Source organism: Sceloporus occidentalis, unplaced genomic scaffold (assembly GCF_023333645.1).
Source record: "Sceloporus occidentalis isolate IW3139 unplaced genomic scaffold, rSceOcc1.0.p SCAF_6, whole genome shotgun sequence".
Classification (NCBI taxonomy): Eukaryota; Metazoa; Chordata; class Lepidosauria; order Squamata; family Phrynosomatidae; genus Sceloporus; species Sceloporus occidentalis.
This window is the reverse complement of record NW_028316986.1, coordinates 66531748-66559219: the sequence shown is the minus strand read 5'-3', so window position 1 is coordinate 66559219 and position 27472 is coordinate 66531748. Positions and strand designations below refer to the sequence as shown.

Sequence of the window (27472 nt, the reverse complement as noted above, 5' to 3'; positions counted from 1 at the left end):
GAGGCAGGCTAATCTGCTTTCTCCTTTTCTCTCTGTTTTGCTGTTCACACTTTCAGTAAGCGATTCTAGAAGTGGTGGCTGTTTACATTTGTTGTAGGCCAGCACATACTGCTCCAGTAGGATTGGCTGGAGTAGGATCCCATTCCAACCCCAAGTTCAAGCTTTATTGCATTTGTTACTGCAGACATGTTGCTGCAACCTGGCACTGAAAGTTTGTGTTTCTCCAGACTTTCTTCATCATCTTCCCATTGCTGATGCTGATGTTAAAGATGCTTCCAGCTAGACAGAAGATATGGAGCAAAAGGGAAATCTCAGTGGGCTTAAAATGGCAGATTGGGGGAGCTGTGCACTGTGGAGCTGCAGTAACCACATGCTGCAGCCCCAATCTACAGTGGAGCCAGCCCAAATAGGAGCGGAAAAGATCCACTCCTATTTGGGCTGGCAAAAAGCTGGCTTTTCTGGCCCTACTGCAGCCCCAAGCAAGCTTCCCGGTGCTCTGGCAGTATGCAGCGTGTCAAGGCCACACCCCTGGAGCATCATGAACCTGGCCACGTCTGGTCAGCGAGGGTGGCTTCCGGGTGACTTCGGGGCATGCAGCATGTAAATGCCATGACCCAAGCTACTCAGAAGCCGGATTTATTGGGCTATCTGTTTTGGCCCTTAGTTAACTGAGGTATGACTGAAGCACTTTCCTTTTGTTGATTTTTATTTGCCACCAGCACTTCAAAAACATCCAGATTCCTTGGAGCCAGCACCAGATTTTAGCACTCCTGCATCTAGATTTTTCTAGGCTCTTTAGCACTTTCCAGGCTCTTGCGATATTATCAGCTCTTCTTACCACTTCTCATCATGTTATTTTCTTAGTGCTTGTGTGTGTTGCAAGACACCACTTTCTTCTGTCTGCATAGCTCTGTCTTGCATTTGTTTGCTTCTGACCAGCATGTCAGATTGTCTTTATACCAAGCCTCATGAAACCAGGAGTATTGGATGCAAAATCAATACTGACGAATACCCAAGATGTTTTAAATTCATTCATGTCAATTTATTTTGATAAAAGCTTCAAAGAACATTGATTTGTAGCTCTGCTTTCCCTCACATCCATCTCATTCTCTTTTCCTTCTGAATCACATCAGAGACCATCTCCAGACTAGAGTGAATTGGCAAGTTGATCTTTACTGGCTGTTCATGACCTGTTTGCTACTATCCCATCCTCCAGCTGCCTAAATTAATTCATGCTGTTTGAGCTCATGCAGATTATATTATTGGAATGTTTTCAAGCATTCCCTTCAGTATCCCTCAATATCTTGTCTACAGATTATTTCAGACCTCAAGAAGGAACATTATTGTTTGTACTGTCTTTCCCAGGATCATATTTTTCTCCCTTTGCAAGCACTGATAAATCCTGCATATCTTTTCTGGTTTGGTGGTGTACCATCCATGTCCACTGCATCTGATTGCATATCTTCACTTCTGTGATAGCATATGTAATCTTTTTAACCTGCTTGCTATTAAGCATTTAAAGCAGGCCTGCACAACTTGGCCATAGGTAGGGGCCAAAATTAAAATAGACTAAATTTCTTAAGGCTGCAGATGATTGAATGTTTGCTCCACTTCCTCCTCCACTGCCTGGCCTTCTCAGGAGAAAGCTAGATGGAGGAGGAGACTTGTAGGGCAAGTGCTTGCCTATCCTTATCCTCCACCCATCCTTCTCCTTGAGAGAAAGCCGAGCAGCGGAAGAGACTTGCAGGGTATGTCTTCTCGCATTCTCCTCCCCACCCAGCCTTCTCCTCAGGAGAAAGCTAAGCAGCAGAGGACCCTTGAAATTGTTCCACAACTGGGCCCTGGGCCGTATGTTGTGCAGGCCTGATTTAAAAATAAGTTCGGTAACCTGGATTAGATGTCATGGAACTGGAAGGAATGTTTTCCTAATATGGAATTTGAGTGAAGGGATTATTAATGCCTTTTTAAGAATGAAAGACTGAATGAGAATTCCACAGTGCTCAAATTTTGTCCTTCTAAGCAGGGACACATTTATCTCCACCTTCCCAGGAATTTGTCTCCATGTTTTCATCCATGCAGTATTGATCATTGTTTCAGTTAATGTATTGATAGCAGTTACCAATCCAGATTCTTTTTGTGTTGATATCTGCCTTCTTTTTTCTGATTCTAGATTACAAAGGAGAACAGAGACAACATTTTGGAAGATATTGTGACTGCTGTGCAGAAGTGCCTGAAATGAGTCTGCAGACTCTGTTAGTATCTTTGCAGCTTTATTGACTGAATATGCAGATATGAACTAAGATGTTTCTCACATGTTACTAGCAATTGGTTTCAAGATCAGACTTACATTTAAAATAGGGATATTTTTGCAGTAGCAGATGCCAGTAGCAAACAATCTTAGGAACCAGCCATCTGTAAGTCCACACCCTGAATTGAATTTTACTGAACTTTGGTCCTGATAAGTAGTGAACAGTTCTGCATTCTATTGCATAAAAAATGGGTGGAATTGGGTTTCCATTTTTTTTCACTTGCAGCATTGCAATGTAGGAGAGCCTTTTCTTAGTATAGGATATTTCCAAAAAACTAATACCCTGTTTTCTCCCATATAGATAATTAATACAGGCTTTGCTCAAATGGACAGTGAATGTATTATATATGATAAGATCTTTATGAGGAACCTGATTTAACTAACATTGAATAGTTAGGCCAACTTGATGTAAAGTAACCACCGTTGGAAAAGATGATTTGGGATCATCTTGGAAACAAGGAACTCACGTACATGTTTCTAGTGTTAGTTTCAAGCTGATACTTAAAATAATAAGCTAATTCTTTTTCTTCAACTGAAACCTGACAATTTTTCCAGTTGCCATTTTATGGATTGTTGTTTTTTCCCTCTTTTATTTCTAACCTTCAGGTAAATATTGCTACTTGAAAAGAAAGAGAAAGAGTCTCCATTTATTAAGATATGTGGAAAGAACTTTCCCTTTATAAACCATCACCACCAGCACCCCCTGCCCCACATTTAAGTTTGACAGGGCAATGCAAGTTTTATTTACCCATATAGTTAATGGTTTGTGTTTGTTCCTTTTAAAAAACTTTTTCTAGTTAATGAAAGAAATAATTGTGACACAAATATATATCACTAATGGGTGGTGTTCAGGAGAAGTGTTTACTTTAATCAGTCTTGCATGTCATGAAATTTAAATCCCCAGCCAGGTGCACATTTGGTTTCATATACAGCTCTTCTGCTCTAGGCATGTAGCCTTGTTTATTTCTCTACTCCTTTAGTATGTCCAAAATGTAACAAGTGTTATATTGAAAGGATTTGTTGGTTAAAGGAATCTGTAAACTTATGTAATTTCAAAACAATTTATTTGGATATCAGTTCATAATCACTCTACAATACCAGGTGTACATCAGGTGCATTTTTCTTTGGAGACCTGTGCACACAAGGGAAAAACTAAAAAGTTATTGTGGGCACTAGCACAAAACAGTCTCATGGAACTATCCATGGCTAGTCACAAAGGACAAGTAATGTGTGCCCAAGAAACAAAGTAGAGTCCCAAGTACCAAATCATTTTTATCCCACAAAGGAGAAGATACCTGATTAATAGAGTGAAGACTGATGATGCTTACAGAAACTCTGTGGTTAGAGTCCCGTGGGGGACATACACTGGTACATGTTGCTGGCAGTACATTCTTCAGACAACATTGTGCATATATTGTATGGTTGTGCAAGAGGAGCTCTACAGGTATAAACTGTTGCACAGGCGGTTGCATTTTTTTAAGGCATTCATCTCACCTAGCATATTTTGATGGGGGAGGGGAAAATGTGTATTGCAGCATGATCAGCTGTGCAAATGCGAGATCCAGTATATGGATGGCATAGTCCATAGATATTCCCATACCTCCTAAATTTTGCAAGCAAGACATGTACCAAAAAGGCAACACATGATGACCCCACCCCACCAGTCAAAGAGCATGCTGTTGTGTTCATGGCCTGCTGCTTTGTGACCCATATGCAGCCTGAGGAAAGGAAGAAAAGAAAGTGAGAAAATTGGAGGCTGGTACCATAATTTCTGGCTGCTCAAAGGAGAGAAGTCAATTTCTAAATTTCAAAAATCTGAAGGGGCAGGAGCCCATAATGAGGCCAAGAGAGGTGTTGGGGTGGGGCACTGCAGTGAGGCAGAGCTACAACGTTACTGGTTCTGTCTTATTTCAGATGTTCAGAAGTCCAACTACTCCAGACAGAAAAGCATTTTTAGTTCTGTATATTGGAGCTCAGGGCTTGCTATAAGAGTAACAATATTACTCTTGCCCCACTCCATCCCTGTCTTTTCCCACTTGGCTACTTCATAACAAGACTGAGCTAGAAGTGAAAAACTAGCTGCCCCATTTCTTAACACAGTATTAACACCATTATTCAGAAAAGAATTGTGTATTGGTACAGTTGAAGAGAATTGTCTTTCATTGGAGTGTGTGGCTTGCTTACTTTGAGAGTCATGTTCTGCTCTGGGCTTTGTAAGCTCCCCTTCTGCAATACAGCTGTGTCAGTGTACAGATGGCTTTCAAAGACACCCACATCCCAACTCAGTATGCCTGTTTTAAACATATAGCCCTGAAGTGAGAAACTAACTTATTAAGATGAAACTAATGTTTTTAGTGAGTCTCAACAACCATGTTTCTGACTTGGTTATTTTATGGGGCCTGACACAGGCAATCTGGTTCGTGCATTTGGAGGAAGGTTCAAGGGTCCTGTGACAAAGGAAACACAACCTTCCAGCACATGTCCAACATGATGGGTCTCCAGTGCATATGTCTCTGCAGAACTCCTCATTACAGTTGGGTTGCACCTGTGGTTTTTAATTGGTACAACAGGAAGAGAGTAATTTGTGCCTGGTCTTCTCCACAGGCTAAGGAATCAAGGCCAGTCAACATAGAGGTTTGTAGCAATTCAAGCCTCAAAGTGTCCAGATGGTGTGACATAAACAAAGCCTTCATTATTTGAGCTGTGTTAGTCTGTTTTTATTTCCACTTAAGATATCCGGAGAAAGGATTAATCCTATAAAGTTTAAATTTCTGCAAAGTTAATAGGACAGGAAGAATTTAGGGGAGATAACAGAGGCAAAGTACAAAAGGTTATAGGCTTTCCTTTCCCTTTTAAAAATAAACCTAAGAATCTGGAGGCAGTGGGAGAGAATGCAACAGTAACAGAAGTCTTTTAAAAATGCTAACAATCCATCAAGAAACAAAGTAATTACACAGAACATCAGCTCTTCATTCATGCTGGAATGTTCTAACTTGCATGCTACAAAAGAAGTAAATAGGTCAGTTATGGCTGTAGACCAATTGTTAAATTCTTGATCCAAGCCCTGCTCAGCATTGGAGAAATTGGATAGTGTTGTATCTTTTAGTCTCAGGTCCAAAACACATTGCCCTGGCTGAATGCTAGGGAATCCTGTGAACTGTTGCTTATTGTGGCACCAGAGCTCTCTGACAGAGAAGGCTAAATATCTCACAAAACTACAGTTCTCAGAATTCCTTAGCATTGAACCAGGGCAGTTAAAGCAGTCTCGAACTGGTTTATTTCTGCAGTGTGTTTTGGACCTCATCTGCCGTTTGTAAAATGGGTATAAGCCATCTATACAGGATGGTGGTATTTCTTTGGTTGGCTCCAGAATTGAGCAAAGTGGTGCAGAGAGCATTAAAAGACCCAATTTATTTAGACTGATGTCAGAGAGGTAGGGGCACAGATATTTGCACAGGGCTGAGAGGTGGGATCTAGGGTGGTCTCCAAGGGTCTACTCTTCTACTTTTAGAAGAGGGAGATCCTAGAGACCCTGGGATGCTCAGCAGCCATAGAACTGCATTCTAAGAGGGGGCCCCATCAACCAGAATCAGTATGATCAACAATTTTCAATATGTGTATGGTTCCTTGTATCCAGTGTGGTGTGGTGGTTTGAATGCTGGATTGGAACTCGGGGAGACCAGGGTTTGAATCTCCACTCAGCTAAGAAAACCCACTGGTGACCTTGGGCAAATCACACACTCTCAGCTTCAGAAAGTGGCAATGGCAATCCACCTTGTTGTCCTTTGACCACAATTTTCTACTGAATCTATGACAAAAATTGTCTGGGTTGCAACTGGTTCCACACTGGATTAACATGACTTGTGATCTTAAGTCTGTTTGTCTGGGGGACAGAAAAATATCAACCTCTCTGGCTCATTCTTTCCAATTTGTGCACTGATAACATCCTAGCCGAACTGAAGCAGGTGGAGGAAATCAATTCATCAAAGAGCTTTGGTGTATTTTCAGTGCTCTCTTGGCTTCAAGAAACATTCCAGTACAATTCTTACACAGAGCTCTTTGTCTGGCTGTTATCTATTGAAACAATTTTTTAAAAGTTTTTTACTATGTCATCCTTGATTTACTCACATAAGTAAATATACTTTAAGGGTATGACACTTTGTAAATAACCAGTTTCCTGTTTCTTTATGTGTATAGGTACTTTTTAAAAAAAGCAACCATATGCACCTCCTCTTGTAGTTGTAAAGATCAACTTAAAACTATGACTTCAGCGGAGAAACCCTATACACACTGAGTTTCAGGTAAATTAACTGAATCCAGTGGCACTTATTTGTGCGGTGATATGCATAAAATATTGCACTGTCAGTTCCTAACTGTATGATGTTAGACACAGAGAAAGATAAGGAAAAATGACAGGAAGAGTTAGACAAAGGCACAATTTAGACCTGGACCAGAAAACCTAGTATGTGCCAATAGGCTGAGCCTGTGTAGCTCTTTCCTATACCAGTGGCTCTCTGCTGTAACAAAAAGGGATGCGTGGATTTAGAGCTGAAATCATTTGCCTCTGTTTGGCAGCATGCATACCAACCTTCCCCAAGTTGACATTCTCCAGAGGACAACACCCCTCATCTCTAGCCAATGCCATGCTGCTTGGGAAAAACTGGTCTTATCATCCAACACAGCCAGGAGAAACAAAGCTTGAGGAAGGTTGCCATGTATAGTGTAAGAGGACTGTGATTCGTAAGGGTAGGTAGACCTTCAGATGTTACTTGACTACAACTCCCATCATCCTTCTCCAGTAGCTATGGTGGTTAAGTTCATGGGAGTCCTGCTGTCCAAAATCATCTAGGGTTGCACATTCTACAAGCCTGATACTGACTTAAAAAAAAAAGAGCAGCTTTGTTCTGCATTGCCTTTCAGACATTAATCAGTTTCCAGACCATGTTTTTATGCATTAGTGCTGGTAGGGTAATTCATGCTGCATTCAAAACTTCATCAGGATAAAACTCATCAGACGCTGGAGATACCTAGTTAGATGCCTCTTTAGGCACATTCACTTAATAAAATTTTAATAAATTATTAAGTTTCCTAGTCTAGAAGGGAGAGGAAAGAACATTTTGACTTAGAAATTGTTAGAACTGCTATTATAAGAAATCCTTACTTTTCTTCTATTCCCTTTTTTGGATATTAGCCAAAATAAACTAAATAATAATAATAATAATGGGGGGGGGGTGTATAAAAATACACATATCCCATTAACAGAACATAGTTACAGTACTAAGATTCTGCTTTAACTGCCATGGCTGCATCTCATGGAGATCTGGGATCTGTAGTTTGGAGCACTAGAATTCTAGCTGAAAATTCTAAATCCCCCCCCCCCCCCCCCGTGCAAATGCCAGGATTTAATAGGATTTTATCATGACAGTTAAAGTGGAATATAGTACTATAAAAAGTGTGAAAGGGGCTGGGCTGAGTCAGGGGACAAGGTAAGACAACATTTAGTGTGCCTATGGCCAATTGTCATTGAAATCCTATCCTCCCAGAAGAGTACAACAATTCTCATTCCCCATTTTATATAAGTATTGCATAAGAAATTACACTTGGTTTTTTTTCTCTACCCCTGCCTTTTTTTCTCCAATTTACATTGTGACAAGAACCTGTTATAACCAACATCTTTTGCAGAAGGAAGGTTGATAAACCAAGATAAATAAGAAAACTTGTGACTGAAATCAGGGGCATATGAAGCTCCTATGCAGGAAACATATAAAGATTTGTAGTGAAATAACACAGAACAAAATAACATGTTTTTTTTCCAAGATGCAGCTTTAGCCTTCCACCCTGGTGTGCTTTCCGGTCTATTTGTGACTTCTGTAAACAACGCACTCAAGATCAACAGAGGACAGCTGCACATCTGGGACTGAAAGGCTACTTGAATCTGTTCCAGGAAAATTAAGAGCAAACACAAAGAGAGTTTGCCCAAACAGCTTAAAATCACAGAGTATGTGACAGGTGTATCATTTCCCGCTTTTCCTTGAAACTGTTAAGAGAATTGCCTGACATAAGAAAATTATCCTCCTAGTGCCATAAAACAGTTGTTCATTTGTTACAATTATCATATGAAAGGCATAAAATGTTTTTGCCCACGAATCTGTGCTCATCTTATAATGCAGCTGCCCTGTGATTAATCATGGAGCATTTGTTTATAGAAGCTGTACATTAGCCTGGACCCCATTTGATCCAATGCAGGATGAGAAGCCATGGGCAATGAATTTTCGCCAAAGCAAAGATTTTTAATAGGCTTAAGCAGAAACATTTTCACTCCACCAAGTTCAGTGGTTCCTGGGGAATTAACAACAATATGTATATGCAGATGTGTTAAGGTATTTCTTAAGGCAGAACAGCATTCCACTTTTAAATGCAACAAAGAGGTCTACATAAAATTCTCAAGGAACATGAAGCTTGGCAGGCAGCAGACTTCAACCAACTTTCTTTACTACAGGGGTAGGGAAAGTGTGGCCTTCCAGATATCATTGGAAAGCATATTTGATCATCCATGTTCAGTCATGGGGCTACCCAGAGTCCAATGGCATCTAGAGAACCAAACATTTCCCAGCCTTAGTTGATAGAAAATGGGGCCAAAGTTAGGCATGGCTTGAGGTAGAAAAGCACTACCAAAATCTAGATAGAAGCTACAACTGAAGTCTAGCAGCAATACCCAAATTTCGCTAATGTGATGGCCCTACATTTCTGCTGAAAAACAAGAGCAGGAAAGGGCATCAGCTTTCCTGAAGTTGGTTAACTACAGAGGGAGACCTGATGCTGGAATGGAGGAGCACTTGATCTAATTCAGCACCACACAACCTCATAATGTACTGCACTGAAACTGAAATGTTTGACTTGGTTTGACTGGTTTGACTTAGAAATGATGTCCACATTTCCATTATTACCTGGGTTTGCATATCCTGCTGGATACATATAAACTCATAATTAATATCTAGCACAAAGCATGATTTCAAGTCATGATGATGATCATATGCCAATCTAAAATATACCAAAAGGGCAAGCACATGGATTATGCTAAAGAAGACAATCCTCCCCCCCCCCCCCCCGGCCATCTTATTTTGCATTTCCTATGGGAAAGGAAACAGATAGAAAAAGGAAGGTGTTGTCAAGAATGACAGAGACCAGACCCCATTTACCCTTTTCTAAGGTTGCCCTAAATCTCTCTTAACTGTCTTATTATCAAAGGTTTGTTTATGATCTTATCAATGCATTGACATCTTGATGCCTAAAAAACTCACTTAGTTTTATGAAGTAGTTGGTCAGTTTTCAGGAAAATATCAAAGCTTTTCCAAAACGTTTTGTGAGCACACAAACCATGCCCAAAGCGAAGGTTTGTGAATATAATAAACTCCCCAAATGCAAGCCTCTTTGTTCATATCTTTTTGGGTGTTGCCTCAGCTGTTGCTGAGTCTCCCACATTTTTCCTAAGTCCACTTCTTTTGAGATGTACCCTCAGATTAGGTCACTGTCCCAGTTGCCTGCATTCTTGCTTTTTCATCTCCCCCCCCCCCCCCCAATGTGCTTTGGACACTGCTTTAATTTTCAGGGTTCACTCACTCACTCTCTCTCTCTCTCTCTCTCTCTCTCTCTCTCTCTTTTGGAGTTCTCTGGGCTGTTTGAGTTTTCAGCGTTTTTCTCCATGCTTGTTCTTTACTGATGTTCTCTTAAGTTAGCAGTATCCTTTCAAGAGACATCCCTCTGCTGGACTGGTAATTATGCCATTTAACCCTTGTCTCTATCCAAACTTTGCAAATCTCTCTTCTGTGAATCTTGGATGCTTGACTCTGTTCTTGGATGTGTGAATGTGCAACTTTTGCACATTTCTGAAGAAAAGCTGCTCTGAGAGGCTTTAGGCTGAAGGGCTGGGTATAAATACTGTACATAAATAATTAAATATAAAAGCCTCTCAGTTATTTGAAATGAGTTTCATCGTAATTGTTTTGGTATTGCTGGGACTACCTCCTGCCTGGTAACATCGGTTATCTCCATCGCTCCCTCACTTGAGAGAGGAGGAGAGGACGCACCTGTTTGTGCCTCCTTTGAACTTTGTTCTAATTGTGTGTGGGTTTTTAAAAATTAATTGTGATAAACTGTAGTTTTTGATGTTTATTATGTTACATAGATTATGGTTTTTGATATACTGAAATTGCTATTTTTATGTTTTTTTCTATCATATGTTTATATTTAATTTGCTTAATATTGTTTTGATGTTAACTTGTGCTGAGGGGTTGGGGAAAGTCTTTTTTATCAACCTTGTTTGATTGTAACGTTCTTATGTTTCCTGTTGATTGCCACTATATTGATATTGTTTATTGTTATTGTATGCTTTATATGGTTGGGGGACTGGGAAGGGATTCATTTGTTTTTATTGTATTTTTTATTGTACTGCCACTGTTGTTAGCCACCCGGATTCCTTGTTGATTGGGCGGGATACAAATAAATTATTTATTATTATTAATATTATTATTAAGATCTTAGCACAAGTTACTCAACTTCTCACAAGCCTTTGAGCTACTTAATATTCCCCAACATTTCAAGGGGGGGGGGCACTAGCATTTCTGGTGGGGCATTTCAAGCCTCTACCTTTTGGGGCAACACTGCTCCCCCCCCCACCTCCTTCTCCTTGAGGCTATCGCTATAACCTTCCCAGCCAAGCACACATCACCCCTGCAAAGTAGAGCCTTGCTGGTGAAGTCACTTGATTTGAGGTCAGAACAAGGTGCCCAGGCATGCTATCAACAGGTGGGAGACAGATCAACCCCCCACCCACCCATCATTGATCTTATGGCTGGGCACCTCGTTCTGACCTCAGAGGAAGTGACTTCACTAGTAGTGCTGCGCTGGGAAGGCAGTGGTGACAGCCCTGAGAAGATAGAAACTTATTTTTATTTTTCAATGTTGCTGGGCTTGGCTGGGCAGCAGATGGCAACCCTGGTGCTCAGGAAGTACCACTGAACATTTTTTAAAAACATTTTTAGGAGCCCTGGTGGCACAGTGGTTAAATGCCTGTACTGCAGCCACTCACTCAAAACCATAAGGTTGCGAGTTCAAGACCAGAAAAAGGGCTCAAGCTTGACTCAGGCTTGCATCCTTCTGTGGTCGCGAAAATGAGTACCCAGATTGTTGGGGGCAAATTAGCTTACAGTTGTAAACCGCTTAGACACTGCTTAGGTGGTATGATGTGGTATATAAATGAAGCTTGTTTGTTTGTTTGTGACAGTTGCCAACCACCCACCAATCTATCCCACTGCCAACCTGATGCAGATTGGCACATGTAAAAAAAGATTGTACTTTCCTGGAAATTGCAAAACAAGAAGTGAGTTTTTAAAAGTCACATTAAAGCCTAAAAGAAATGCTTTCACTGTTAATACGGTTATAGGTCATATGTTCCTAAAAAAAACCCCAGAATTGAGATGAGTATGGATTATTTTCCTGGTGTAGACCAGGCCCAAGACACCTTGAAGGACTCTATTCGCAGCCTGGGAGTGCTTCTGGACTCGTCGCTCCAATTGACATCCCAAGTGGATGCGACAGTTAGAAGCGCCTGTTATCAGCTTCAGCTGATACGCCAGCTGCGACCCTACCTGGGCCGGGGGGACCTTGAAACCATGGTGCATGCTCTAGTAACTTCTCGATTGGATTTCTGCAATGCACTCTACATGGGGCAACCCTTGTACCAAACCCGGAAGCTTCAATTAGTACAGAATATGGCTGCGAGATTGGTCGCTGGTTGTTCCAGGGCTGACCACATAACACCCATCTTACAAGATCTTCATTGGCTGCCCATTCACTTCCGGGCGCAATACAAGGTGTTGGTAATTATCTATAAAGCCCTAAATGGCTTGGGCCCAGGTTACTTGGAGGACCGCCTCTCCCCATATAATCCGCCCTGCACACTCATGTCAGCCGGGAAGAATCTGTTGAGGGTTCTGACCGCAAAATATGCGTCGACCTTGCAAAGGGCCTTTTCCCTTTTTTGGCCCCAAAAATTTGGCCCCAAAAATTTTTGGCCCCAAAAATTTGGAACACCCTTCCCGATGAGCTCCATTCTATCACCTCCCTGGATCTCTTTAAAAAGAAACTTAAGACCTTTTTCTTCCATCAAGCTTTTCCCCATGTGCTCTGATATCATGTGGTTCCCCCCTTTATGTATTTTGCATCATGGATCATCAGCTCAGCTGGCTCTGACTTGGGTTTAATAGTTTTTAAATCGTACTTGAAATTCTTGACACTGTTTTATCATATGTATATATTGTAATTTTATTTTGTACTTGTATTGGTGTATTCCTTTGCTCTGTACACCGCTTTGATCAATGTGGAAAAGCGGAATAGAAATAAATTTTATTATTATTATTATTATTATTATTATTATTATTATTATTATTATTTGAACATGTGTAAATTTCTGTCTGAAAATGTGGAAACCTCCTAAATACTTGAGTATTCAAAAGACTAAATATCCATGCCCCCAATGGCTACCAGTCCATTCTTTAGAATCTAAAGCTGTGTTCTGAATGCCAAGTACATCACTGATTTAAACCCAATAACCTTGTTTAAATTATGTGATAATAATGATCCTAGAACTGTAGGCTGAGAATACATGTAATGAAGAAAACCTAGTTGTCCGCTCTGCTATAGCTTCTTTTGACCAAGATTCTCTTGCCTTCTCCACAGCTTCCCAAATTTTGCAAGCATTTGTACTGGGAACAGGGGCTACCGTACAATAAAACTTACCTCATGGCTGCCTTAACTGGATGCTCAACCTCTGTCCATGTGTCCGGCTGCATGCATTTTCGTTTGCTTTTTAGCAATGTGAATTTTCTGCTTTCATACAAACTTTTTTTTTAAATAATAAAATATCCTGCCTGTGGATGAACTACAACCATGAATGAAAATGACTTAATGTCATTATGTAATAAAAAGCAGAAAGGGCACACATTGTCTGCATATGTTGACCCCAAAATAATAGCAAAAGCAGACACTGGTAGTTGTAAAGTCTTTAATTAAAAAATAATTGACATGTCTCCATGAGTGAGAGAGTACCATAGTACTTTACAGTTGTTTTAAGTCTCTTGGTTTCAAAAATAGGCATGAATTTCTGTCAACCAAACAGAAGTGCAAGGTTATGTGTAAAAACAACTTTTTTTGAAAAAGCTGCACTGTTTTGCAAATAAAGAGCACCATTGGCATTGTGAAGGCTTTTCATGCATTGGCTATATTTGGTTCATGGCAATGTGTAGCCTGGCACTTTCACATACTATTTCATTATGGCTGCATGCAGTGGCCCACCTTTGAGATTAATATGTTGCAGCACATAATTGCCAGCTGCAGAACACTTCACACAAACAGAAGAATAATGCTTTCCTATTTGACTTTCTTTTTTAAAAGATTTGGCATACTAATCTTAAGAGTATGCAGTTTTCCCTCCTCTTACATATTCATTGCTTCAATTAAAAACAATCCTTTCTGATGCATTATGTATAAAATGCCAGTTATTTAGCATGCAATCATCTATTTGGTTACCACAAGAGACAGATGTCAGTGTGCTTTTTCAGAGCTGTATTCAGATTTTCTGTTGCTTTCAATCTCAGTTCCAAGTATGCTATGTTTTCTCCCTCCCCTTTCCCCTCCCAACAGTGTCTCCCAAATTCTATCCAGATAACATGAATGCTTCTTTGGCAGAAGGAATGTCAAGACAGGTTGCTATTCAAATCCCACGCCAGTTTTCAGGAACCTGAGCTGAAGCTGCATTGCATTTTTGGACAGACCTAAATAGGATATTATATTTCTACACTGCAATATTTTTCACTAAAGGCCATTTCAATGAAGAATTAAAAAAATAAATCCTCTTTAAGGTGTTTTTTAATATATGTGAAATGACTTTTATACTGGAACTAACTTTCTCAGAGACTAACCTAGTTTTGTTGTGATTTCATTTGTACAGAGCATAATCCCTTGTGCAAGTGGATCTTACTGTTCGTCTGAAAGACTGTGTTGAGATGCAGTGTCTTCCAGTGCCATGTCTTCTTGACTGGCTCGTCTACATTCCACCATGTGACTCATCAGAAAAGCATGTGTCATTCCTAGATCCTTTCGCTGTCTGGATTCGGTAGCATCAGTTGCTTCATAATCCTCAGACATTTGCTTTCAAAAGAGAAGCAGACATCATGTCATCAGTGACTGAAAGACATACCTTTAGGAAGGTATCTCAAAAGAGGACTTCATCAATCAGATATGCTGTTGTTTTTTTTAACATTTCTCTTACCTGTGTGGTTTCCTGCACAGTGCGGCTTGCTGCTCTAGCAGATGGTCCCACTGCAATGTTAACACTGCTAGAGGACTGTGTATCACTAGTGTTTCCTCCATCAGCAGCTGAGAGCCCAGAAATGACCAAAGCACTTGAAAAACTTCTCTTGCCAAACAAGAGGCTGAGTGTAGAACTGGTGGAAGATGCCAGACTAGAGCGGAGCATAGCACCAGCTCTCTCCTGTATAGTGAGTTGGCCCAGGGCAGGGATGGCAGGCGTATGGGAGAACACAGAGGTTGCTGAATTGTGGAAGGAAAGCTGGCTGCCAGAAAGCCCCTGGGCAATTTCATGAGCAGAAGTGGAAGTTTGGATGAAGGGATGGTGACTTTCTAAAATTGGACCAGAATGACTTGAACGAGGGGGTCTTTGATTTAGAGCAGCATGTGTCTGAACAGACTGGCTCCTGAATTTTCTTCTTCCTTTAAAACAGAAAGAGAGAAAATTATTTTGGAAAATTACATCTTCAGTAATCATCTTTAAGTCATGTACCATCTATCCAATTAGTACATAGTGCTAGACAGATTCAAGGATGACTATTTAATAAAAGTGTGTTTATCTTGAAATTCCATAGAGCTTCAGGGATTTAGAAAATAATACATGTATTGGTAATCTAGTTGATTTCCAGGTGTCATCATTCAATTACCCATCCCTCCAAGTGCAGGTTTATGGACGCACACCCTTATTTTCATTACTGATCCACTGATTTCAGTGTGACTCACTTCAAAGTAAATATTCTAGCTTGTAATGGTTTTAATTTTATTGATGGCTTAAATATATTGTTAACTCTTGTACAAGATGAATTTTTAGCTATGTTTAACTGTTATTAAGAACTTTGTGTCCTGATATAAATAAATATAACAACAACAGCAAAATTGTGTGCTTGAACCCATTGTTTCTGATGAAGAGAAAGTTACATAAATATAAGTCTTCCTCTAACTTAACTATCCTGTAATTGAATGAATCTAACAGCAATGACCTTTCTTTGGACAAGAGATACTGAAAACAATGGACTCACATAACTGCATAGGGCTGTGATGTATCTTTAAACTAACAGAATATCTGAAGTAATCTTACTGTCACTTACTTCCTGGCTTGCTCAGTTTTGAAGATATGTGTGTGTGTGAGAGAGAGAGAGAGTGAGTGAGAGTGAGAGAGAAATAGGAACAAAGTGGCAGGAAGGGTTACCAAATGCTATCAGAACGTGTCAATGTGATCTTTATCAAGTCTATATTTATGCAGCTGTGAAAAAAAATGGCAGGTTAAGTACAATTACACTGACCTCACACAAAGGCCTAAAAGTGTGATGAATCTTTATTATTAGCACTGAAAACAGTAGTGAGCTGACCTATTTCAAAACCCCTTGTGTTTTTGTCTTTGTAGTTACTGTCCTTATGACTGCAGAGAAGTCAAGATTTCCCTTTAGAACTCCTCAGTAGTTCTTGCTGAATTGAGAAGAGGATAACTGAACAGCAGGAGCCATTTAGCTGTAGCAGTAAATTCTGGATTTCTATTTTCTTCCATATGACTTGTTCAGACAATAAACAAACAAGCCCTGAACGCACAGAGCATCTGCTTGCTTGACCAAACAGCCACTTCTATGTAACAAACACAGCAGGCATCTTACATGTACCATTGGCTGCCTGCCTATGTTGCTTTTAAGCCTTATTTCAAAAGCAACAGTTATATATGCTGTGCAGGCTTCTGTTATCCAGGCAATCAAGGTAGCCAGATAATAAAAAGGAACAGAAGCCCTGAACTTTTAATAGTTGTGGAGCATACATCCTGGTGTGCCTTACCTATGGAAATTCCCCATCCGGACAACTATTAAATGGGCGGGTGGTCTTTTACTTTTACATCTTGCTGCTCTTCAGGCAACAGAAAAATTTCAACACCATGATCTTCTAATCATTATTATTGTGGGTTTGTTGCCTAGTGGCCATTGTCAAATTCAGTATGCAAAGGGATCTTGTGGCATCTTTGAGACTAACTGAGCGAAAGACATTGTAACTTTTGTAGACTTCACCTACTTTCTCTCTATGAAAGCTTATGCTACAACTTCTTTCACAGCGTAAGCATCAAAGGTGCTACAAGATCCCTTTGCCGACTGAAATTCCAGGCTAACGTGGCTATGTCTCTGAAGTCTATTGTCAAAGTCAGTTATTTGTATACCACATTTTCCATTATATGCTTGTATTCTACAGTTTAGAGTCCTAAAATGTGAGAGAATTGGCTCACATGAAACTCACAATAAAAGAGAGGAAGATAAATATTTTAATCACGCTGTATTTCAGACAGCCTATCTTCAAGCAACAAAAAGAAGTCTGCCTCAGACCAGAGTCTCATTCCTGAACAAGGAAAGGGCATCTTCACTCCATGGTGATTGCCCTCCTAGGTTGTCTCTAAGCAGTAGAGCGCTACACGAGGAAAGATGGAGACATACGTCTCCCTGTAGATGAATACTTATTAATTCTCATGCACAAAAATATACTTCTAGTATATTTGCGGTTGTTTTCTAATGCAAATGAGAATTCCAAAGTACTGAAAACTGGTACGGGTCAAAGTTAAGATATTATAGCTAGAATTCCCTTAGTGTCCCCCACACACATACATTCCCTTATGAATGAGAGTATAGTTTTGAGGGTAGTTTCACAATGGTCATATTCAGTTCACAGCTATGCAAGCAGATTTCCAAAAGCACAACAACTGGGCATGCCTTTGCACATTCTCAGCCAGCACATAACTATTTATCAACACCTTCAGTTCACTACTTGATTCACTGTGTCTGTGGCGACTGCTTGAATAATTCAAATGGTAGCTTCGTTGCCATTTGATTGCCACTGTGCATTCCCCATTGCACTAGTGGGACAATAGTCAATATGCAATTGTTTGTATCATGCTGGCAATATCAGTGGTATAGCACAATCACCACCAGACTCAATGGGTGTAAATATACACTACAGAACTGTGATGTAGGATCTTATGTTATGGGTAAACCTAATTATTAGCAAAACTAAAGAGGAAATAAGCAAAGAACAGGTTATAGATGATATTGAAGATGATAAATGAATAGAATTTAGAATCATCTCTTTGTTGGAAATTGTGCTTTCTTTTCTTATTTTTTCAGCCTTGTATGTGGGAGATAAGCAGTTATCTTTATAGTTTAAATCATATAATGAATAACGCAGACTAACTTTAGATAACATGTCTGTAAGGGAGTGGTATACTTAATAAAACAAAGGTGGAGGAAGTTATATGTTTGTAGGATGTTCATGGTTAGGAAGATAGCTAGGAAGATATGATTGAATCTGTAGGTATACGGAAGTTAAATTGGTTATTTTTCTTCTTTTTCTTTTAGTAATGTTCAAAGGAGGAGGAAGAAGATAGAATGGTTGTTAGAAAGCTAAGCTATGTGGTAGAAGGTTAGAGTAAGTGATGGAAGGTTAAGGATGAGGAAGATGGTTTGAGTGTTGGAATGAAGGTTAGAGAAGAGAAGGTTAAGGGTAAGCGTTGGTAAGGAGAAAAGAGGGTTCTTAAATGTTCGAAGAGGGAAGAGGGAGGAGGATAAGAGAAACTAAGTAGGGGAAGGAAGAATGAGGAAAGGAGTTGTTGGAGTTAGAGAAGGTCAGAGAAGAGTAATAGACAGAAACAAAGGCAGAAGCTTTGAAGGTTGGAAGATTCTTTGGGGAATGTTTGAACATTATATGTCTGATTTGTTATTTTGTATGGATGGATGTATGAATATATGTTATTTTGTATGTATGCTTAATATGTATGTTTTTAATTTAATAAATGTTTATTTAAAAAAAAGAACTGTGATGTAGGATCTCAGTCAATTAACACTTCTCATACTTCAACAAGAATTCCAGTCTTCCTCAATGAGGCCAATGTATTGATAACCAGAGCAGAGCACTTCTGCTTTGCAGTATTACACTTTGCTGGAAAAAGTTTGTGTGATGACTTTTTGTCCCAATATGTTACATTGTCTGGGACAAAAGAACTACCCTATGGCAAAACCCAATAGATCTGTTGGAATGGTTTTTTAACCCATCCATTTCTTCTTAATAATAAGAAAGAAAAGTATTACCTGCATATCTCACATTTCAGATGGCTGAAATTTGGGGAAATTGGTTACAATTATTCAGGTGACAATGTCAAAGAAGGACTATATTGTAAGTCTAGTTCTGCATAAACTGTTCAATAAAACATGACTCCAATGGACTAAAATAACCCATCCTGCTTCATGGGGATTAAAAAATGTAACAAAAAACACAGCAAAGAAAGAACAGTAAGAGCAACTCCCTAGAGAAGACTACCAAGTCTGAGCTAAGAGCAATGGTAGCGAACACACAATCTCTCCTTAACAAATTTTAAAGATTATTATTATTATTTTATTATTTTGTTATGGATTGTATGGACTTTTTCCTACTCACTCCTCAGCAAATTCATTACCTTGTCAAAGATGCTATGGATTTTTGTTTTTATTTGGGGGGGTGGGCAGTGACACAAGAACACGCAGCCCTTCTTATCTAACTTCATAAGCCTCCATCTGACAGCAGTGGGCAATTATGGAGAGCTTGTGAGCTAACACATATACACTTACCACAAAACACCCAAATGCCACAAAATGGTCACAGTATGTGATGCTGGGTCACTTCCACTCATCTTTTTGAGAAGAACTGAGTTGACAATGGAAATACCTGGGCTTCTGAGGGGTTGTTGGAGGTAGAGGTGTTTTTTGTGCATTTGGGGGGATTTCTGCATAGCTTAAGGTGGGAATGACCCAAAAATATATTGATGGCAGTTGGGTTTGTAGGACTGTCAGGAGGCCTTGGGGGCCACCTGTATCCTACATGTCACAGTCTCCTCTGCTGTGGTTTAGATAGTGGCTTACATTGATAGAGAGTTCACTGGTGCAGTTGGATCAGCTTGCAAGGCCACCATGAGGGCACAGGTTACATAACTTTGCTTTCTGCTAGAATATTTGTAACTTAAAGCACTGGACTTCAGAAGAGAATTTAGATGTTTAATTGTAGTGAAAATCATTCCTGCTTTCTGAAGGAAATGGATTTTGTATCTACAGAGGGTCCTGGAACCAAACCTTAGCAGATACACACTGTACATTGTAAAATCTTACAGAATCATCTCACTTTGTGGTTTTTGATACTGCCACTTCATCATTCTTTGCTATGAGATGAAATCACTTCTTGGTTCAATTATCCTTTAACATAGAGGTAGAAATCTGTGGTTCTCCGAGTGTTGAAGAACTATTTCACTTATCATCCAGATGGCTGGCTGAAACCAATAGGGATTAGAATCAAACAATATCTGGAGTGCTGCAGTTTCCTCAGCTCATTTTTAATGAGTGCATGGGAATGCACGCACAGATATGTGTGAGAAAGAGACTGTGTCATTTTGCCTACATATGTATATATACGTGAGATGTTATATAAAGACAAGCTGAAAATGTGGTGATTTACTTTTGTTTCTGGGTGAATCTGCTGATTATTTTACAGCTAACACAGCAATGAAGAAAGATGCCGGTACATTGACATTCACAGTCAAGTGTGGCCAAACATCTGCTCACAATTTGAACTGCTTAGCTGACCACTGTGCAAAAAACATATATCCCATGTTCGCCTCTAAATCAGTGATTACAATGATATACAGTAGACCACCCATATTTGCACATAAATAATTCAAATCCCTGCAAACACTTAGGAAATGAAAACTCTTCTGTGAACTGTCATAAATATAGGGATCTCCCCCACTCCTTCCTCTAGAATTTACTCAGAGACCATAAACACTTCTCACTGAGTTTTACAGATGGAAAGACACTGCCCAATAAAACTAAATGTTACATTAAGGAATATTTAAAGCCACTTGGGCATCTCATTATCATTGCAGTACAATTAACCCTTATACTACCAGATGACACAGTTCAGTACCCCAGAGTCATATTTGGTTTCAAAGTTACACAGAACAAGACCCAAGGAAGGCATTTATAACAAGGTCAGCTCAGGAATTCTAAACAATGTCTTTGTGTTTCAACCACCCAACATTGGCAGGTTTTAACAGGTTAAAAAAAAAAAGCTTGGACATAAATTGTTGCATTTTGCTATTGTGATACTCTTTTATCCAATACAATTTTTATGTATTGGGACAAAAAAAAAAAATCCCAAACCATTTTTTAGTTGAAACATGATGCAGAGAAGTTGGTGTGAGTGCTTGGATAAGAAACAACCCCAGCATCCTTGTTCAAATGTGGGAAGGCAGTAAGCACCAAGTGGGAATACTGATGTAATGAGATTGGGATAGAAGGATCTGATGCAGACGTCCATAGACAATTTGCCATAGGGTCAAAGAAGGATGCAGAGAGGCAAGCAGAAAGACAGCCCTTTGACCTGTCACTCGTGGAAAGGATTCTTTACCAACAAATAAAGGCAAAGCATATCTTCAGGGCATGTAATGAGAGAAACTCCCCCAATATCAATGTGTGGAAGCCATCTGACATCACTAAACTGAAGGCATACATTGACCTACTCCCAATGTGAGTTTCCCATGAACAACAAGATGCCTAGGAGGAATTGTGACAATTTCAGGATTCTACTACTTCATTATTTATGTATTTATTTACTTCTATGCCACCTTTCTCCCAAAGTGGGACCTAGGATGGCTCCCAGAAAGAGTAATTAAAATATCAGGACAGTATTTTTTTTAAACAAATTGAAATCATCATATAAAATATAAAATTATTTGAAATACATAGAAAGTTTTAAAATAAAGATAAAATATCCCAATACAAAAGCTTCCCTGCTTGTTAATTAAAAGCCTGCTTAAACTAAATGGTCTTTGTGGGCTGGTAAAAGGAAAGCAGGCAGGGGAGTTCCAGAGGATGGGTACAATGACTGAGAAAGTCCTCTCTTGTCCGGACCGAGTCAACCTCTGATAGTGGCAGGACCATGAGATCTTGTAGATCTTAAAACTCTGGTAGGTTCATATAGGGAGATACGGTCTTTCAGACAATCTGGACCTAAGTCATATAGGGCTTTATAGGTCATGAACTCAGCTGTGAAACTCTGTATTCCATGTTGTGCACATTACTAGTCATTGTTGGGCTTTGTGCTGCTTTGGATTTTACCATTCAATTCTTGTATTTCATTGTTTTTAACTTCTATTGTAAGCTGCTCAGAGAACCTCCATTAGCATACAAATACTGTGAATAAATAAGATGTCATAATAGTGTTAATACCTGGGAATGGAGCAACTTGTAAAGAAGGCTGTAGCTGGGGGGTGCTGTTTCTTGTGTGTTGGGAGCTGCTGCTCTGACTTGAATTATTAGCTGGATTGCAGCTGGAAGAAGACCCATTTCTGCTTGCTCCTTCCTCAGGGTTTCCTCCACTGTTGTGGTTTGGATGACAGTCTTTCCGCATCCTGTTTAAGAAATAAACAAACAAAACAGGCCCCCAACATGGTCAGGCACACCCTCAGCACAAAAGGATGGCTTTGCTCTTATGACTGCTTTGCATTTCTTTGACAGATGAATGCTAAAAATAGTTGAGGGAGGGAGATGTTAAATGATACCACATTTTTGACAGCTGGCACATGTGGCTCAGCAAAGCACAAGAATGTTCAGGAAAGCAACAGCAAAATGGCTGTTCATGTTGTATGTAAAAAAAAATCACTATCATTTTTAAAACACCATCACATATTTGGCGTTATGCTGTATATTTAATGATATTTCTACACCATGCAGATTTCCCCCTTGATTGATTGATTGATTGATTGTATTTTTCTTTGTTCTTTCTTTTAAAAAGTTCAGCAGAAGGTCCTCCCCATCACCATTTTATCCTATCTGTGGGGTAAATTAGACCAACAGAAGAAAACTGGCCTAAGATCAACCAATGAGTTACGTGGCTGAGTGGGGACCCAAGCCCTCAGTTTAGTCTTAACACTCTAATCATACATCTTTCATGGCTCATACTATGGGGAAGGATCTCACACTATCATTTAGCTGGTTGAAGTTTTCCATCACTGGAATCAGGAGAAGTGAGTTTCTTTTTCTCCATGCACATCCCACATGTTTTCAGAATTTGCCTCAAAGGAGAAGGAAAACCTCTGGAGATTTTTTTTGGGTAGTACAAAGGGCTGGAGGGTCAGGGGAAAGAGACCAAAGTCTTACTGCACTAGAAGATTCTGCTACAATCTGTTGGATTTAAGTCCACACTTTGGATTATTTGTTTTATCTGTAAGAATTCAAAATTGCGCCTCATATCAATCCAAAGTGTTGTACGATTAAAATATTGAAATTTCATGAGGTTATAATTAAATGTATGTGAAAACATCCAGAAGATAGATCAGAACTGACTCATAGCAGCATTGGGAAAGGGCAGTGACAAATGGAAAGTCTAACCCCTGAGATGATTTCCTCATTAACATCACTCTCAAAGTGGCTGTAACTCCATGAGGAGAAAAACAGGTTTTAAATTATAGGAAAAGTGATGACAGATCTCCCACTTCACAACTATTTTTGTCCTCTGTCTACAAGGCATCTCCCAGTGGTGCCAGTGTGCTGAATCTTGGAACTGAAGTCTGGTGAGATTACAACATGTGGCTTTAAACAGCGATTACACATGGAAAAAAACAGCTTTGGTGATACTTATCACATACTGCCACCGCTGACCCATAGTTGCTGTGTCCCTTTTTATTGACAGAGCAAATATGCCAATGAGCTCACAATGCTAGACTCCAGATGCAAAATGCCACTGCTGGGGCAGTTGCGATACTGGCAATCACGTGGTCTCAGTTTCTCCTCCTTTCCCCTTGACCCCACTCCCTCTCGCTATTCCCAAGCAGGCTGATTACCTGTAATTTTTTTCTATTTTTTATTGTGGTTTTTAACTTCAGTTGCAGTAGCAGAACTCTAGAATTGTGTGGAAAAGCTAAAATAAAAATAAAAGAAAGGCATGCTGGGTAAGCCATACGGCAGGGAGGCAGGGTTAAGGAGTCAGAAAGAGAGCATGATGACAGTGGTGGTGACAGCACCAGTCATGATTGCAAAAACGTGCAATAATGGCTGCTCCATTTTTTTAAAAAAATGACACAATTTCTGTGAGAACAGGGCTAGTTGGCAATTTCCTAGCCTCCCCAACCCAACCAATGATCACCTAGAGAAGAGCATGTGATGAGGCAGAGACAAACACACTCAGCATCAATGCCTGGGCCTACTCCGTTACCATGCAATCCTTTCTTACTGCCACTTCTACTACTACTACCCCTATTACTACCCTTCCTCTTCCTCCTCCTCTTCCTTTTAAAAGAAAACATTTTAGAAGCAGGGCAGCTAGCTGGGCATGTGGATGGTTACAGATGGTTGCTGCAGGTGACCAAAATCCTCTATGGCACTTACGAATGCATAACCTGTAATTATGCACTCATGACAGTTATGTATTCACATTCCCTTTGTAGTCCCTGATTTAGGGAGTATGTAAGGACCATGAGGGATGTGGTGGCTCAGTGGTTAAGACACCAACTCTGGTGACTGCAAGGTCAGCAGGTCGGCAGTTTGTAACCCTAGCTCCTTGTGACAGAGTGAGCTCCCATCACTAGTCCCATCTTCTACCAACCTAGCAGTTCAAAAGCATGTAAAAGTGCAAGAAGATAAGTAGGTATCACTTCAGTGGGAAGGTAACAGCATTCTGTGCAATCATGCTAGCCACATGACCACAGAAGTCATCTTCGACAACTCTGGCTCCTGCAGTTTAGTAACAGAGATGAACACCACCCCCCAGAGTCAGGCACAATTAGACAATCTTGTCAAAAGGAAAACCTTTACCTTTATTTTAAGGACCATAAAAGTCCACTAATCTCCACTTACCATGAAGTAGCTGCTGCGACTGATGGGAGTCTGTTCCCCTGTTGCTCAGGAAGTAGCTGACTGTCCTTCCCACCCACCCCTGACATGAGCGATCTCCAGTGCAAAGAGGAATTGTGGAAAAGTCCTATTTCTGTCTGTTGCACCTGAGATTGTTCAAGCAAAATGATGGAAACAGCAGTCAACTGCTTTCTGGTTAAGAGGGAACAGACCACAATTGATAGTAGTGGCTGCTTCCTGGTAAATGGAGGAGTTGGGCCAGGAGTCACTGTACAGCACTATAACTACAGTGCTTATATGTCCATAAATCCCATACAGGTTTTCAATTTATCATTATCATCATCATCATCATCATCATCATCATCATCATCATCATCATCATCGCAATTGTATTCTCCATTTCTTCAGAACAGACCACAAAGGCCATCTAGTCCAATTCGCTGCCATGCAGGAACTCTCAGTCAAAGCACCCCCAACATATGGCCATCCAGCCTCTGTTTAAAAACCTCCAAAGTAAAATGTTTATTCAAAGTAAATATGTTTAGCATCAGGGTGGCAGAACCAAACTCTATTTTTATTCTTGTAGTTATTAATAATGATACTATACTTTAAATGAACTTAAAATGCACAAGCACACATGTTCCACATTCTCAAAAACTGCTGCCAAACAGTTTTTGAGGGTGCTATTACTCTAACAGGAATGTAGAAGTAGCTCTAGAACATGGAAAAATGGTGGGTGTTGCAAGGGAGATAAAAAATGTTTGTAAAATGCTTCATAACTGAAACAATACACATGGGTATCTCAAAAGGCACTAGGCCAATAAATCCAGTGTTTAAAATAATCCAACTGCAGCACTAGTTCTTTGCTTGGCTGAATGGTGTCACAGTTCTTTGACTATTTTAACCTAATGTGGAATCTGTAATGAAGTATCTTTGGGTAGTGGCCAAGCAGGGGGAAAAAACAGCAATATGCTGCAAAGCCATGGTGACTAAACTGTCTAGGCATTCTGCTTGTCATTATCAATACCCCCTCTGTCCCATTATATATATGCATACACACACACGCATGCACAGATATTAATACAAATACTACACAAACTTTGAATATATAAAAGCAAGTAAAAAAAAACATAAACAGGACATAACATATATACACAACAACCACAAACATATCAACAAACAATAAAGCTATATCTTCCTTTCTCACCAGTGAATAGTTTTGCTACCCATATACATTATGTCCTTCAAAAACCGTTTGTAAAATATTCTTTACCACTTAAAAACCAACTGTATCATTTCATTCCCTATGTTCTATTTTCAGTGGGAATTAAGAAATTCATTCTGAACAGAATAGATCAGGGGTTCGCAACCTGTGCTTTGAGGAGCCCTTAGGGCTCTGCATGCACTTGCCAGGTGCTCTGCGGCCGCTCCAGGAAAATGAAAGAAATAAAAATAGAGTGAAATTAAAGAATAAGAATGTATTCTTATATACACTCCTAAACACCATTAACTTGTAAGAGGTAGGCCTCTTAGGGGCTCCACAAAAGAAATAAGGACTTCATGAGTCAAAAAGATTGGGACCCCCTGGAATAGATTATAGAAATTATGCAGATTGGATCACTTGATTAAATGGCCTGCATTTTATTTACCATGGGCAATTGTTATCTAGCAGCAAGAACTAGCAGATTCTACGGCATGGCACTCTTGCAACTGACAGGTACTATCTGAATTACAAAGTAGTATGACACATGGAAAGGAGAGAATAAAGACTCACTGAATACTACTGGGGAGTCAGTTGGAGAAGATATGAAATTGTGAAGAAGGCAGGGAGGCCTACAAGGAAGTTTGAATCTGAACATGAGAAACAAAAAGCAGGAAAGGATACCTCTGAAGACCAGCAACAACTTGCTTCCCAACAGAACAAGAGAATTTTACACATATAGTTAAAACCCAGGAGGAAATAGCCTAGCAAGCCAATTAGCACATTCTCTCCTGAACTAGTTTAGGTGCATACAACCTCTGCACATGGGTGATAAAGTTAGGGAGAAGAGTGCTCATCACACAAAAACCTCTTTAGGGACACCCACTACATATTTAGAAAGACCTCAGAGAACACGTCCCCTTTAGAACAGGAGGTAGACAACTTATTTTTTAATGCCAAGGGCCACATTCCATCAGAGTGTGGATTACCAGCATGGTTGGGTATGTGGTCCAGAGTAAGTCTTTTCTCCCTCTCTATCCTACTAGGTTGCTGAGGAAGAATCAAATAGCTTTTGTGGAAGCCCGAAGTGATCAATTCCAGAGGTCTTTTGAAATGCGTGAAAGGCTGCAGAGGATTAGATTGAGCACTACACCCTGCTCTGAAGTTTCAGATTAGATGCCACTGAACTATTCTCCTCTGAATAGTTCATTATAGTGCAATGGACACTTTTTGCTTACCTAAGCCACTTAGTTCTGAACCATGTCTTGATGTTGTCCAAGCTTATTGGTCCACCCCAAATATTCTTTAGCTGCCTGTGGGTGCCTATGTATGAAGTGGTCAGAGGAGAAACATACATTGGATATCCCAGAGGCTGGTCACATGAGGAGTTAATCAAGTTTCTCAAAACCTGTTTATTGTTCTGGATGCTGCCACGCTCTGGATTGCGATTGCGTAAAAAAATCAGTTCCTGTTGCTGTCCAGCCCAGAGCCCTCTGACACATTCCTTGTTAACCTAAAAGCAAACCAAAGAACAGCTCATTTGAAAACATTCCCCATGAGAAAACATACTCAGTTTGCAATCAATCTAGTGCATGTTCTGCAGAATTCTTTACTGCACACAACATGACAAATTCAGAAACAGTAAAAAGAAGACAGCCATTAGAACATCGGGTGAGAACCTATTGGAGATAGCAACCTCTAAGTATGTTGCTACTTCGCAAA

At 39.9% G+C, this 27472-nt stretch overlaps 2 protein-coding genes across 8 annotated transcripts in view; one reads left to right on the top strand and one right to left on the bottom strand.

Moving 5' to 3' along the window:
- The window catches only part of NTPCR (nucleoside-triphosphatase, cancer-related), a 31403-nt gene extending 17002 nt beyond the window's left edge, over positions 1–14401 (top strand). Inside the window, exons 5-8 of one of the 7 annotated variants that reach the window (XR_016281730.1) lie at positions 2171–2252; positions 8126–8306; positions 11592–11687; positions 14316–14394. Coding sequence is in view for 3 of the 7 variants with exons in the window: in XM_089529908.1 (XP_089386034.1) it covers positions 2171–2239 (69 nt within the window). In the remaining 4 variants the exon portion in view is untranslated. The other 6 variants (XR_016281732.1, XR_016281729.1, XR_016281731.1 and 3 more) reach the window with 6 other exon arrangements.
- PCNX2 (pecanex 2) overlaps positions 14342–27472 on the bottom strand; it is a 143776-nt gene continuing 130645 nt past the window's right edge. The window contains exons 31-34 of the mRNA XM_089529911.1: positions 26989–27263; positions 21928–22109; positions 14637–15097; positions 14342–14515 (exon numbers count right to left, since the gene is read on the bottom strand). Coding sequence (XP_089386037.1) covers positions 14342–14515; positions 14637–15097; positions 21928–22109; positions 26989–27263 — 1092 coding nt within the window. The remainder of the gene's footprint in view (positions 14516–14636; positions 15098–21927; positions 22110–26988; positions 27264–27472) is intronic.